Raw genomic sequence first — 13612 nt, forward strand, 5'->3', positions numbered from 1 at the left:
CGGATTCTGTCCCGGTTGCCCCTTTTCCAGGCCAGCTCTCTGCTGTGGCCCGTGAGTGCAGTGGAGGATGGCCCAAGTGCTTGGGCCCTGCACCCCATGGGAGACCAGGAGAAGCACCTGGCTCCTGGCTTCGGATCAGCGTGGTGCGCTGGCTGCAGTGCACCGGCCTCAGCAGCCACTGGAGGGTGAACCAATGATAAAGGAAGACCTTTCTCTCTGTCTCTCTCTCTCTCACTGTCCACTCTGCCTGTCAAAAAAGAAAAAGAAAAAGAAAAAGAAAAGTCATGTTGATCCTGTTATTTAGGATCCTGTTATTGGGAAAGTTAGTATAAATCATTCATTATTTCTTACATCAGCTGAGGTCAATCTTGCTTTAATTTAGATGCAAACTAAAAAGTATGAGAGAATCAAGCTTTAAAACTTGTTCCTTGGTTTAAAATGTATTCTTTTTTATTTTTTATTTCATAAATGTGAATTTACAAAGTAAAATGTATTCTTTACCATAGAATATATAACAAAAAAGTATTGAAAATTAATTGTGTTGCTTCATCATTACTTTGGTATTTTTCTGTTGTATTTTTCTTTGTTTTTTAAAAAGATTTATTTGTTTATTTGAAAGTCAGAATTACAGAGAGAAAGGGAGAAATAGAAATCTTCCATCTCCTGGTCACTCCCCAAACGGCTACAATAGCCAGGTCTGGGCCAGGCAGAAGCCAGGAGCCTAGAGTTTCTTCCCGTCTCCTAAATGGGTTCAGGGACTCAAGGACTTGGGCCATCTTCCACTGCTTTCCCAGGCGCATTTGCAGGGAGCTGGATCAGAAATGGAGCAGCTGAGACTTGAATGTATGCCCATATAAGATTGGCGATGTTGCAGATGGTGACTTTACCCACTACGCCACAGCACCTGCCCCTTTTCTTCTTTTTTATTTATTTTTTGAGAGTCAGAGAGAGATCCTATCCACTGATTCATTCCTTCTATGCCCACAATGTCTGGGCCTGGACCAGGGATGAAAACAAAAGCCAGAAGCTCAATCCAGGTACCCTCATGGGTGGCAGGAATCCAATTACCTTACCCATCACTGCTGCCTCTTAGATCTGCATTAGCACTAAGCTCAAGTTAGGAGCACGAGCTGTGAATTGAACCCAGGTACTCTGATGTAGGCTGTAGGCATCTAAACTGGCTCCTTAACCACTAGCCTAAATACTCATCCCAGTATTTTTTTTTTTCTTAAACAGTTTAGATAAACATTTGTTCGGGAAGTCAGAAGCCAGTGGTCAAAGAATTCTCCTGTTGGAAATTGACACTGACATTTTGATGTTCAAGTTTTCTACCCAAGGAATAATAATCCTCATTAATAAATGCCATTAGAAACCATGAAGTATTATTATGATAGTGATCGCAAAACACTTTAGTTATCAAAGAACTCTCAGGACAATTATATGTAAAAAATACTGAAAAGAAACTGTCAACTTTTAATATAAGAGAACAGGAGATTTTTGTTTTAGGATGACATTTGTTTGAGAAATGTAAATCATGGACAAAGCAGAAATTTTAAGTCAAAAAGAATTACTTAGAGATAAAATAGGAAATTTTCTAGGAAATAAACTTTTGGCATAGTAACATAATCAGGATAATGTTTGAAGAATGCGTTCTATTCTGCCTATTTCACATAATGTTTGGATCTGGTTTGAAGAAATTGAGGTCAAGCTACTAGCATACCTCCCCGAAGAGCATGTTACCTAATTAATGCTTGTAAATCACTTGACGTTACCTTCCCCATTCTGTGTGTTCCCCTTGGCCTTGACCACTGCTGGATCTGCCTCTTATATCAGGGAAAACTCGGAACACAGAAGAGATGTGTGGAAGGGTGGGAAAGAATGAGATTCTGGCACCTTGGACATAAGAAGTGCTGTACAAGTACTCAGAAATGACAGTGTGCTGCCTAAACTTTAAGAATCTTGGAAAATCAGGCTATCATAGGATCTGTTGCTAGTCTAGTGTTATCAAAACACAACAGGTGAAATGAAATCATCTTAGCTTAATTTTTTTTTTTTGACAGGCAGAGTTAGACAATGAGAGAGAGAGAGAGAGAGAGAGAGAGAGAGAAAGGTCCTCCTTTTTCCGTTGGTTCACCCCCAAGTGGCCGCTACAGCCAGTGCACTGCGGCCGGTGTGCTGCGGCCGGTGCGCTGCAGCCGGTGCACCACGCTGATCCGAAGCCAGGAGCCTCCTGGTCTCCCATGTGGGTGCAGGGCCCAAGGACCTGGGCCATCCTCCACTGCACTCCCAGGCCACAACAGAGAGCAACCAGGACAGAATCCCGCGCCCCAACCGGGATTAGAACCCGGGGTGCCAGTGCCGCAGGCGGAGGATTAGCCTAGTGAGCCGTGGCGCCGGCCAGTTTTAGCTTAATTATTATGGTCATCTTCAGTAGTTACACAAACCCTTGGTTTCATAAATATGAGTAGGGATATAGTATGCAAGTTTATTTTTACCCCTGTCATTTCATTATAATCCACAATCTGAAACATTTGTAAAATTATCTCTGTGATGCTAATAGCCTCAGAAAAAGTATACCCATTTAAACAATTTAAAGATTTTAATTTTAGAGAAATCAATCCACTATCTTAAAATAGCTGACATAACTTGTTTACCAACTACAAAGCCAATTTATTTTTTAAAAGTGAATTTTCAACCCCAAGCCAGGAGTAGGTAAATCAGGGATTGCTAGTTTAAATTCTTGTGGTCTGGATTTGCACTAGGATATCTGGTCTCGTAATTGAAATAAAACATATGTTCCTTTGTCAATAAGGATGTTTTACATCTTGTCAGAAATCTTTCTTGGTCATCTAGTGTGTCAGACTCTGCAGCTATTTCCTTCCAGCCTGAACTAATTAGGATCCTAGGAAGTGAACTGACATCTTGGAAGACGTGATTCCCGTTGTTTAATGCATGGTGGTTTTGCCAGGGGGAAAGATGCTCCTTCGCACTCCAGATGTGGCATTATTTCTGCTGGGCTCTTCATCACGATCTCTGGACCATCCTGCCCCCTACGTTAGCCCAGGAGATCCTAGCAGAAGTGCTGGAGAAATCTTTGGGTCTGCTGGCCTCCAGATATTCCCGGGCCCGTCCCAGTTGTAAGAGAACTCCACAGATAAGGTAACTGAAGTTCTGAAAACCATTGCTTTTTCAAGACAACTTTGTCATCAGTTGGTATAAAGCAGCACGGAATTCCAAGTCTCTTGACAACTCCTTGTGTATTTCACATGTCTCTAACACCTGAAAGGAAATCAGATTCAGTTCTCCTGAGGCATTTAAGTGAAAACTGTGGAACTGGAATCAAAATAACTTTTGCTCTTTTTTCTTCTGAAAATTGTCTATAGAACCCACTTGTTTCTAAGAAATGATTCAAGATGTCTTGTAAGCTAGTGTATATATACATACAGGTTAGTAAGATAAAGAGGGAAAATTAAGGCCCTGAAATGGAGAAAAACACAGCAGTGCTGTCACGGAACAGTTAATGTCACTTGAGTTTCTAGGTAGCAAGGGGATTTTAGTTTAGGCTTTTTTTTTTTTTTTTTTTAATTCCTTAAATAGTAGTTTATCTTCATTAAGGAAACTACTTTGTCTAATTATTTTCTTTTTAATATATTCTAATTCCTTCTTTCCCCTTTTGTTTATTTTTTTCTTTTCTTTTCACTCTGCATTACCAAAAGCCAGTTCAACAGAATGTGAAATCACAGAAAATGCGGAGCAACAGACACAGGGTATTAAGTCAAAGACTGAATTATCATACGATTCTTTGCGGTATCTAGACAATTAGTATTACACAAGTGTGATTACATGCCAACAATAATCTAAATGCAGAGAGGCCTTTTGTTTATAAATATTCTCTCTGATGTGATTAAGACCTATCTTTTAGGTATAAAAAAAATCCTTTCTCAGATATATTTTAAGAGGAAACTTCAGACATCAGAGGCCTTTATTTTTCTGGGCAAGAGGAATCATTTCCTGAACATGTTCTTGTAAAGCATGCTGCAATTTGAAGGGTGTTTAGGTCCTGCTACAGTGTTTCATAAGTATGGTATTTTGCACAGGCTGTTTTGAATTACTGACCAAGCTTTCTTTTAAAAAATTGAACACTGAAGGATACATGGAAAATTCCTTCCGAGAGCAAAGAGCACCTTCATTCTTCTCTTTATGTAGCATAAATCACTTTTGACTATGAGGTGCCAAGTCATTATGAGATATTTATGAAATTAGATTTACTATTAGCACCTGAAATAGGTAGTATATTTAATTAATTAACTGTACCATAGAGACTTTTGGTTTTTGTTTCTGAATAGTTGCGTAAAAATACCATGCAAAGCTAGAATTACTGCTTCTAAGTTTGTATAAGTAAAATAGATAAATATTTTTATTTGAATAGTTAATGCTAAACCACTATTATTGTGGAAGTCAGATTGAGCATATGTAGTGTGTGTGTGCAGACTTAGTTTGAATTAGTAATAGTTTAGCAATTAGAGAAAGTATATATAAGCTAAGATTAAACCTCTCTAAGGGTGATTATCAATGCCTTGAGTTTTCCAATAGCCTCCAATGGTCATGTGAACAAAATCATATATATAACACATGTTATATAATCAATATATAAAAATCTATTACTTACAGTAAATTTAAGGCCAAAGCTAGCTTACTTTTCTCCTTATTCTTTTAAACTTTTCATGTTCTGTTTCTTCAACTAGATTTAAAAGAGGAAGTTAACTTAGATCTGTTCAATTTGTCACATATCAAAAGAATCTTAACACAGATCTTTGAGTCCTTATTAAAACTCAAGATTAAAATGACAATAGACAACCTTATGAATCAGAGATTTAATGCACAATGTTTTCCAAAAAGTTACTTAATATTAGACATTTCTGAACCTTCTCCATTTGTGCTTTTATTATCTTTTCTTCTCATTTCCCGCTTGCTGGGATGAAATGATACCCAATCAGGTAATGTTCTTTTGACAACTTAACATATGGGGAAAGGGAATGGTTCTATCAGATTTTTACCTACCTTTTCTATATGGAGAATAACAAGTGGCACTTCTAGCTTCTCATCTAACTTTTACTGTGCTCAGTGTAATTGTAACAACAGTATCTTGGACTTCCTGAACATAATCCGATGATGTAAAATAAACTCACTTTAAAAAAATACTCCTAAGACATTATTATAGATTTTAGCATCCCTATAGGTAATGGCAGTAAGGGTCAACTACTCAAAAAGATCTCCTTGATGCTCTCTGTTTTGATCTCTGAAGCTCGGATATCTAACCAAATCTTTCTGTTTTCACATGTGCTTAGCACAAGAGAGACTGATGAGAGCAGAGCGATTATTTTGCTTAATGTGATTTGTTTTTCTTTCCCATAGACTTGATGTCACAACAATTTTAATTTGCACTGAAAACATGTTATGGTCAATTTGTTCATCTGGACAGCAGCTTTTGAATCCTCATGAGTATAGAGACAGTAAAATTTTCAAAATTCATACCTACTGTAATAATCTGCTCACAACATTAGTCATTTTGACTTCACCATTAACAGAATTGTATAAGTAAGTATCACATATATTTTATTTTTAGCTATTATGATATTATGATAATGTGAGTTAACAAAGTCATTTTCATACCACTTATTGTGTTAAGTGGCAAGCAGAAATTTTTGAAGGTTTTTTTTTTTATATTGTAAATTGGATAATTTTATTAAACTAACCCCAACCAAAGCACTTTAGGCCCACCAAAATATATTATTCTATATTGGACAATCCTACGCTGTTGATAAATCTCCTGTAGAATCAGGAACAATTGGAGCTTCACTATTTCAGTTGTTTAAATGATCAAATGGTATAAGTAATTTGGTTATCATTGCTTGTTACTCTATGACAAAAAAAATTATACCTACTTGCTTCTTGCTATTTAAAAATTTAGGTTTTAGTTTTTAATTTTATATAACATTATCTTCTCTAATAAAAAAGAAATTTTAAAGAATTGTTCTGTAGTGTTCCGAAATCTGAAAGAGACCTAGTATTTCTACACTTTCAGTTAATCTGCCATAGATAAGCTTTTTTAACATCAGGCTTTAGTGTCGCAGGTTGTAATAACAAATGGATATAGAAACACACAATTACAGTAAGAAAAATGTTGAAATATTTACTTAGATAAGTAAACAAATAAGATTTAGAAAAATCTAAAAATTTGGAATTTTTGTTCCTGGTTAATTTGATTCAGATCTATGTTATAACATGAAGTTAGGATAGACTCATAATAAAACATTAGTATCATTTTGTTTAAATCCTTTTCCAAAATTATCATTTTTATCTTGCAATAGTAAATAATTATATATCTTAGTTTCTTGGATAGTAAAAATGTTACAGAATATTTCTGTTCCTTGGGAGAAATTAAGTAGAGGATTTTTTCTATAACATTTTGGTGATAGTGATAAACAAATCTTGATTTTCAATAAATTTTGAGACTTTTGTGTTAGATATTGTAAGAGTAATTAACTGCTGTGATTTTAATTTTACAATAATTTTTACCTACTTTTTGACTTTCAAAAAACACATTGTTTAAAGACTGTTCCATGTGGTAACCCAAAATAAGAACTCATTTTAGACATGGAAAATGCTTTCAGAAGGAGGAAGAAACAGTGAGATAAATCGCCGTAAGGTTGAGATTATCTATATAATGGTCTCTAATCATAAAAAGCTCTAGTTTGAAACCCATAATAAATCCTAGTAAACTAAACTGATTTACCATAGATGAAAAAATTGCTATGCTCTCCATTCAATGGGTCATTTCATCTAAGAGGAAGGCTCTGTGAAAATCAGAAACAAAGTCGACAAATTTCATGGATTGGTCATGGTGATCAATATTGAATTTCATGGTTTGTCACAGATGAATTGAAAAATGTTAACCCGCAATACATTTGTAAAACAAATAAATTATTATCAAAGATTGCATATTTTAATAGTAATAGTGTAGCATACATTCATTATTGTTAACCTGTGGCCTTTTGATACATTTTTGAACAAGGATGCAAGGACTCAAATCTCTGTGATTTGTGTGTTAGATATTGCACTGTAACCTCATTCAGCAAATTTAAATTGCTAATTTCAACGATGATTACAGAACATTTTACACCAAGCACTGCCTCTGGTTTTTGTTCATATAAAACATACATAGATAGCTATGTTAGTCTGAAACATAAGCCAAGGTCTAGATATACTTTAATTCTTTTACAATATTTCTGTTTAAGCAGTTTTACAAATTTTATCCATTCAGGTTGATTTAATTTTGTCATCATCATTTCCCTAGAACTTAAATCTAATCCTTGAAATATATTTTGCTTTGTCTTGATGAAGGAAATCTACTGGGCATTGTGATTTTCACCGACCAGAGAGGAACATATGTGTGTTACAAGAACCCTGATAACCTACTGAGCTTCTTCTCATAGCCAAGATATGAAATTGTTATATTATTAACGTTAAAAAAAATTGCCTCTAGCTCACATTTAAAAATTAAACTACTTGCTTTAAAGAAAGTATTGATGAAAAGTAACAATCAGATGTTGATAGCATTGAATTTTTATATAATCAATACCCTATATTAGTCACTCTATGTGATATGCCTTTTTAAGAGGTAGACTGACTTTACTTCAAGTAGATAATGAGCATGTTTTTTATTTTAAAGATTTATTTTATTTATTTGAAAGACAGAGTTACAGAGAGAGGTAGAGACAGAGAAAGAGGTCTTCCATCTGCTGGTTCACTTCCCAGTTGGCCGCAACGGCCCGAGCTGAGCCAATCTGAAGCCAGGAGCCAGGAGCTTCTTCTGGGTCTCCCATGCTAGTAAAGGGGCCCAAGGACTTGGGCCATCTTCTGCTGCTTTCCCAGGCCATAGCAGAGAGCTGGATCGGAAGAGAAGCAGCTGGGACTAGAACCCGCGCCCATATGGGATGCCAGTACTTCAGGCCAGGGCTTTAACCCGCTGCACCACAGCACCGACCCGAGCATGTTTTTCTGTCCAAGCTTAGCATAGGACCACCGAATCCCAGAATGGGAATACGAATTATAAATTCTTTAAAAAGAAGAATGAAACCTGTTTGCAAAAATGTGGATTTCTGTTAGAATGTTAGGTTTATACTCTAGGGAAAGAGACTGGTAGAAACATAAAATACTCACCATGTATTTTCCAAAATGCTTATCGCTTGTAGTTCTTTCATAAACGCAGTTAAAACTGCACATTCACAAGCAATGTATTCACATATACTTTCACACACATACCTACAAATTGGTTTCACATGTAGAGTTCGGCTTGCATAGACTATCTTAGTTTTTACATAGCAAATTAAAAATTAATACCTAGAATATTAAGTAAATGAAATTTGGTTTCAATCCAACAAACATTGTTGCCACTCTAGCCTCTATGATTAAGCACTTGGGGATATAACAATAAGCATGATATAATATCTACTCTCAAGCAATTTAGGGAAGTCTGATAAACATTTCAGTAATAAAATTAACTACTAAGTTCATATATTCATCTCCAAAATATTTTGATGTATCACATCAAAACTCCTCAAAGTAAAAATGTTTTGAAAGCTGGCTGTCCCCAACGTTTAATTCACTGTACTGTGGGGTGTCAGTACAAGCGCCAACACACAAGCAAAGGCTAAGGTAAATAGAAGTAGGCCAAAATGTTCATCACTGAGCCAGAAACATTGGACTCATCTTGGGATTTACCCGGTGCTACTCACGAGAGTTTTGAATCACTAAATTCCAACACACTCCAGTGTTGTGTCCATGGTTCTGTTCCAAACTGATTTTTAGGTCTTTTGAGATTTTTGTCTTGGCTTTATTGGTTTTTTCCTTTCAGCTATTTCACTGTCCCTCAGAAAATGGAATATGGTGGCTTAAAAGTTAGTTTGTCATACCTCCAGAATGGCTTGCACACACTGGACAACAGTTAGGCAGTTTCTCCAAATGTTGAGCATCGAGTATAATTATATTCAAAATGTCCAGCACACCTTCTTCTGATCCAGCAAGGAGAACATATGTCCACAAAGATTTGTACACAAATGTCCATAGTAGCATTTTTTTTTGTTTTTGTTGGATTTATTTAATTAATAATAATTTATAAGATACAACGTATGCAATGTAAATTGCACCAATTTTTTTTAACTTTTATTTAATGAATATAAATTTCCAGTGTACAGCTTATGGATTACAATGGCTTCCCCCTCCCATAACTTCCTTCCCACCCGCAACCCTCCCCTCTCCCGCTCCCTCTCCCCTTCCATTCACATCAAGATTCATTTTCAATTCTCTTTATATACAGAAGATCAATTTAGTATAAAGATTTCAACAGTTTGCACCCACATAGAAACACAAAGTGAAACATACTGTGTCAGTACTAGTTATAGCATTATATCAAAATGTACAGCACATTAAGGACAGAGATCCCACATGAGGAGCAAGTGCACAGTGGCTCCTGTTGTTGACCCAACAAATTGACACTCTAGTTTATGGCGCCAGTAACCACCCTAGGCTGTCGTCATGAGTTGCCAAGGCTATGGAAGCCTTCCAAGTTCCCCGACTCTGATCATATTTAGACAAGGTCATAAAAGACAGAGTGAGGATAGTAACCAATGATCCTAAGAGTGGCATTTACCAGGTTTGAACAATTATACAGCATTAAGTGGGGAAGAGGACCATCAGTACACACAGGGTGGGAGTAGAGCCATTGGTGGTAGAGTAGAGGTTATGATTACAAAGGAATGAGGCCCAAGTGCACTAGACAGGGTCTAGAACAAAGGACAGAGTCATTATTAGAGGAGCTAAGAAAGGTGCTGTCTAAGCTACAAGTAATTTTTCTGATTGAGAGGCAAATAGAACCTGATAGAAGGGGCTTGATAATAATCTGGTGGGCTTTAGGCCTTGTAAGTGAAGAGGCCCAGACCTATCTATCTCTTCACATGGGGTATATCCTAAGGGAGGTGTGAACCTCCTAGGGGAAGGCACTCTGTTGACTCTCATGACTTGGCTGGCCTGGGAGGAGAGCTGGCCAGGTAAAGGCAGGTGGCATCTCTAACAAGAAATTTACAGTTCTGCCTGCAATGTTGCTGACCCTACTTGGCCATCCCCTCAGCTGCAGTGGTCCCTTTGGAAGTTGGGCTGAGTGAAGGGCTTTTCAGCTTAGAGCCAATAAGATCTGTGGGTCTGACCTGGGCATCCTTCGACTCCAGGGCAGGTCCATTTCCAGTGATCCAACTCTTGGCAGAGCTGCCAGGGCTCTTCACAAGCTGACTTCTGCTGAAGCCCAGGCTTACCACATTGAAAGCCACTGCAGTGGACTGGCCTGTTGGATCTCCTTGAGGGCAGATCACTGTACAGATCAGCCATTAATAGGCCTGCCACCCATTGCTTCTGATGCCTAGCTTTCTTTTCCTCCTGGTTTGTATTAAAGCAGACCAGAGGATGCAAGTCAAGGGAGTGCCTGTGTCCCATCTCTAATCTTCGGTGGCCTGAACTACAAGTCTATAGTCACAGGCATGTAGTATTTTTTTAAAAAGATTTATTTATTTATTTGAAAGTCAGAGTTACACAGAGAAGGAGAGGCAGAGAGAGAATTTACATCCACTGATTCACTCTCCAATTGGCTGCGATGACTGGAGCTGATCTGAAGCCAGGAGCCAGGAGCTTCTTCTGGGTCTCTCACTTGGGTGCAGGGGCCCAAGGACCTGGGCCATCTTCCACTGCTTTCCTAGGCCATAGCAGAGAGCTGGATCAGAAGTGGAGCAGCCGGGACTTGAATTGGTGCCTATATGGGATGCCAGCACTGCAGGCAGCGGCCTCACCCGCTACGCCTCAGCACCAGTCCCAGCATTTTTCATAATGGCAGAAATTGGAAACAATCCAAATGTCCATCAGTTGGTCAGTATATAAACAAAATGTGACCTATACACATAGCAGAATATTATTCAGCACTAAACATGAATACTAAGACATGCTACAATACAGATGCTTTTCAAAATCATTATACTAAGTGAAAAGAGCCAGACACAAGAGTCCAAATATTGTTCCATTCCATGTATTAGAAATAGGCTAAACTATAGAGACAGAAGATGGATGAATGATTGTCAGAAATTAAACAAAGTAGGAATGGAGTGACTATTAGTGGGTATCGGATTTCTTTTGAGAATATGACATATTCTAAACTTAGGTACTGATGAAAGAAACCATGTAATCACATACGTTAAAAGGGTAGATTTTGTGGTACGTGATTTATATAGCTCAATAAAAATTTTAAAGAATGAATACAGGTTGGAAATAAAAATAAAAATGTAAAAAAGAAAGGACAGTGTCTGACAGAATGCAAAATATCCCAGAAGGTGCAGTTTCTTGTCTTAGTCATTTCATTTAGATTCAGTGACTCCCACTGTTCACCTCTCTCTAGGCACTATTTTTATTTACTTACATACTCATTTATTTTCTAGACATTATTTTTAAAAAACACAGAATCAAACAGCTTTGTGTGTGACGCTAATAAGACCGAACACAGGAAAAGAGCCAGTCACGAGCTTTGGAGGAAGCTGTGCCCCGAATCTTTAGCTGGCTGTTTCCTGCTGCACCCTGGTGTCTGGTCTTCTCTTTCCACCCAATGTCCTCTTCTTAGGAGCCCCTTAGCTCCGGTTCCCCCATGCCTGCTCTTCACAGCCCCTCCATCCAAATTCCTCCTTCTTCCCACTCAGCAGGATCTAATGATACCTTCTATTCCTTCTGTCCTTTTTTTCATTCTGTGTTTCAACTATTTACTTCATATGGACCACGCATTATGCCAGTCATTTTCTAACCCCAGATCATCATTTTCTAATTTCAAAGAGTTATTTTCATCCTGAGAAATTTAGGTTACAGAGCAACAGAAATGTGGGAAAACAAATTTTGTTCCAAGCATCGTATCTTGATCTCTCTCACTTACTAACATTTACTGAACAACTTATAGCCCCAGGGGTGACAATGATTTTTGAAAGAAAAGCAATGATTTAGAATTTTGTTCAAACCTTGAAGCAAGTCAAGTTTGGTTATTCTGCCTATTGATAGTTGCTTGCAATTGTAGGACCAAGAGAAAGGCTTACATATCCTTAGTTATCCCAAGTATTCCAGGGCCATCTTAAAAATTCCATTTCAAACTGATTCTTCTAAAGTTATGATCTTCTCATGGTGTTTTTTTTTTATTTACTTATTTTGAAAGTCAAAGTTGCAGAGAGAGAATAAAAGAGAGAGAGAGAGAGAGAGAGAGAGAGAGAGAGAGCTTCCATCCATTGGTTTACTCCTCAGTTGGCAACAATGGACAGTGGTAGGCCAGGCCAAACCTGGAGACAAGAGCTTCAACTGGGTCTCCCACGTGGGTAACAGTGGCCCAAACACTTGGACCATCTTCTGCTGCTTTTTCCAGGCCATTTCCAGGGAGCTGAATGGTAAGTGGAAGTGCCTTCTCTTGGTATTTTTGAGCACCTCCAATGGCCCAGCCACTGTGGTTGGCACAGATGACACAAAGAGACTGACCTGATCCCTCTGCCCCCCTACAGCTTACATCCTGGGGCCTCCTTAGTTCCCTGGGGTGGTTTATTCCATTAGCAGCATGGTATAAGATCCAGTTCTTCTGAGAGGCCAGCCAAAAGCAGGGTGGCCCAAGAGAAGTATAAACCCAGCTAAATCCTTTCAGCTTTTCAGTTGTGCCCACTTGACGTGCATTTGATTCACTTCCTTCTAGCAGCTGGCTGCATAAGGAGCAGATCAGTTTTGTTCAGGAAAGAAGGAAAGAGGGCACCATAAGTGCTGATCAACAGAAACAAAAGAGAAGGAATCTAGGATTGGGTGCTGAAACATGGTGTGATCTGCCCTCCTTTTCATCCCTCCCCCCAACCCGGCTACCAAGAATGGGTTCTTTGTGAGAGGGAAGGGCATGGGCTAACCGATGTTGGAGAAGAACAAAGGCAAGAAGTTTTCCCAAATTCCCTTCTTACCCTTTAAGCAGAGCTATATTGCAGCCATAATTTGGGATTGTAACTAAATGTATTACCACTTCAGTTTGTAGACTTTTTTTTTTTTTTTCAGAGGTGCCTTTAAGTTTTCCATCACCCAATTCTTTTAGGTCTCATGGAGAATAATATTGTTATGGCTTCTAGTATTGTATTTTAGTCTCCAGTCTGAATTATTTAATGCATCCTCTCTTTTTAACTGTATACCAAAACATCATTAGAGGTTATCTAATAGCTAGCTCATCATTTCATTCCCCCATTGAGGCTTGTGGGCCCATTTTCACCCTGTTAGACTCTCCAGAATAATGAAACTAATTTGGGATCTTGCTGTGGAATTAAATGCTCATATAGATCCAACCCCCTCTGAGACCATTAACATCTGCCATTACTCTCTTCCAGCCAAATAGCCTTACTCTTACCAGTCCAGCTGAGAAACTGTCAGTGGAGTAGAGGAGTTTGGGTTACTGGCAGAAATGTTCTGGCAAATACCACACAGCCAGTGGTTTGTAGTCTAAGAAATTTCACACTGG

General features: G+C 38.1%; 1 protein-coding gene across 7 annotated transcripts in view; it reads left to right on the forward strand.

The window, feature by feature from the left end:
* KIAA0825 (KIAA0825 ortholog) overlaps positions 1 to 13612 on the forward strand; it is a 446494-nt gene that overhangs the window by 148644 nt on the left and 284238 nt on the right. For all 7 annotated transcript variants that reach the window (XM_062212408.1, XM_062212401.1, XM_062212406.1 and 4 more), the window contains 2 exons: positions 2969 to 3159; positions 5416 to 5598. In XM_062212408.1, the coding sequence (XP_062068392.1) occupies positions 2969 to 3159; positions 5416 to 5598 (374 nt within the window). The remainder of the gene's footprint in view (positions 1 to 2968; positions 3160 to 5415; positions 5599 to 13612) is intronic.

The sequence above is a fragment of the Lepus europaeus genome, chromosome 15, assembly GCF_033115175.1.
Source record: "Lepus europaeus isolate LE1 chromosome 15, mLepTim1.pri, whole genome shotgun sequence".
NCBI lineage: Eukaryota > Metazoa > Chordata > Mammalia > Lagomorpha > Leporidae > Lepus > Lepus europaeus.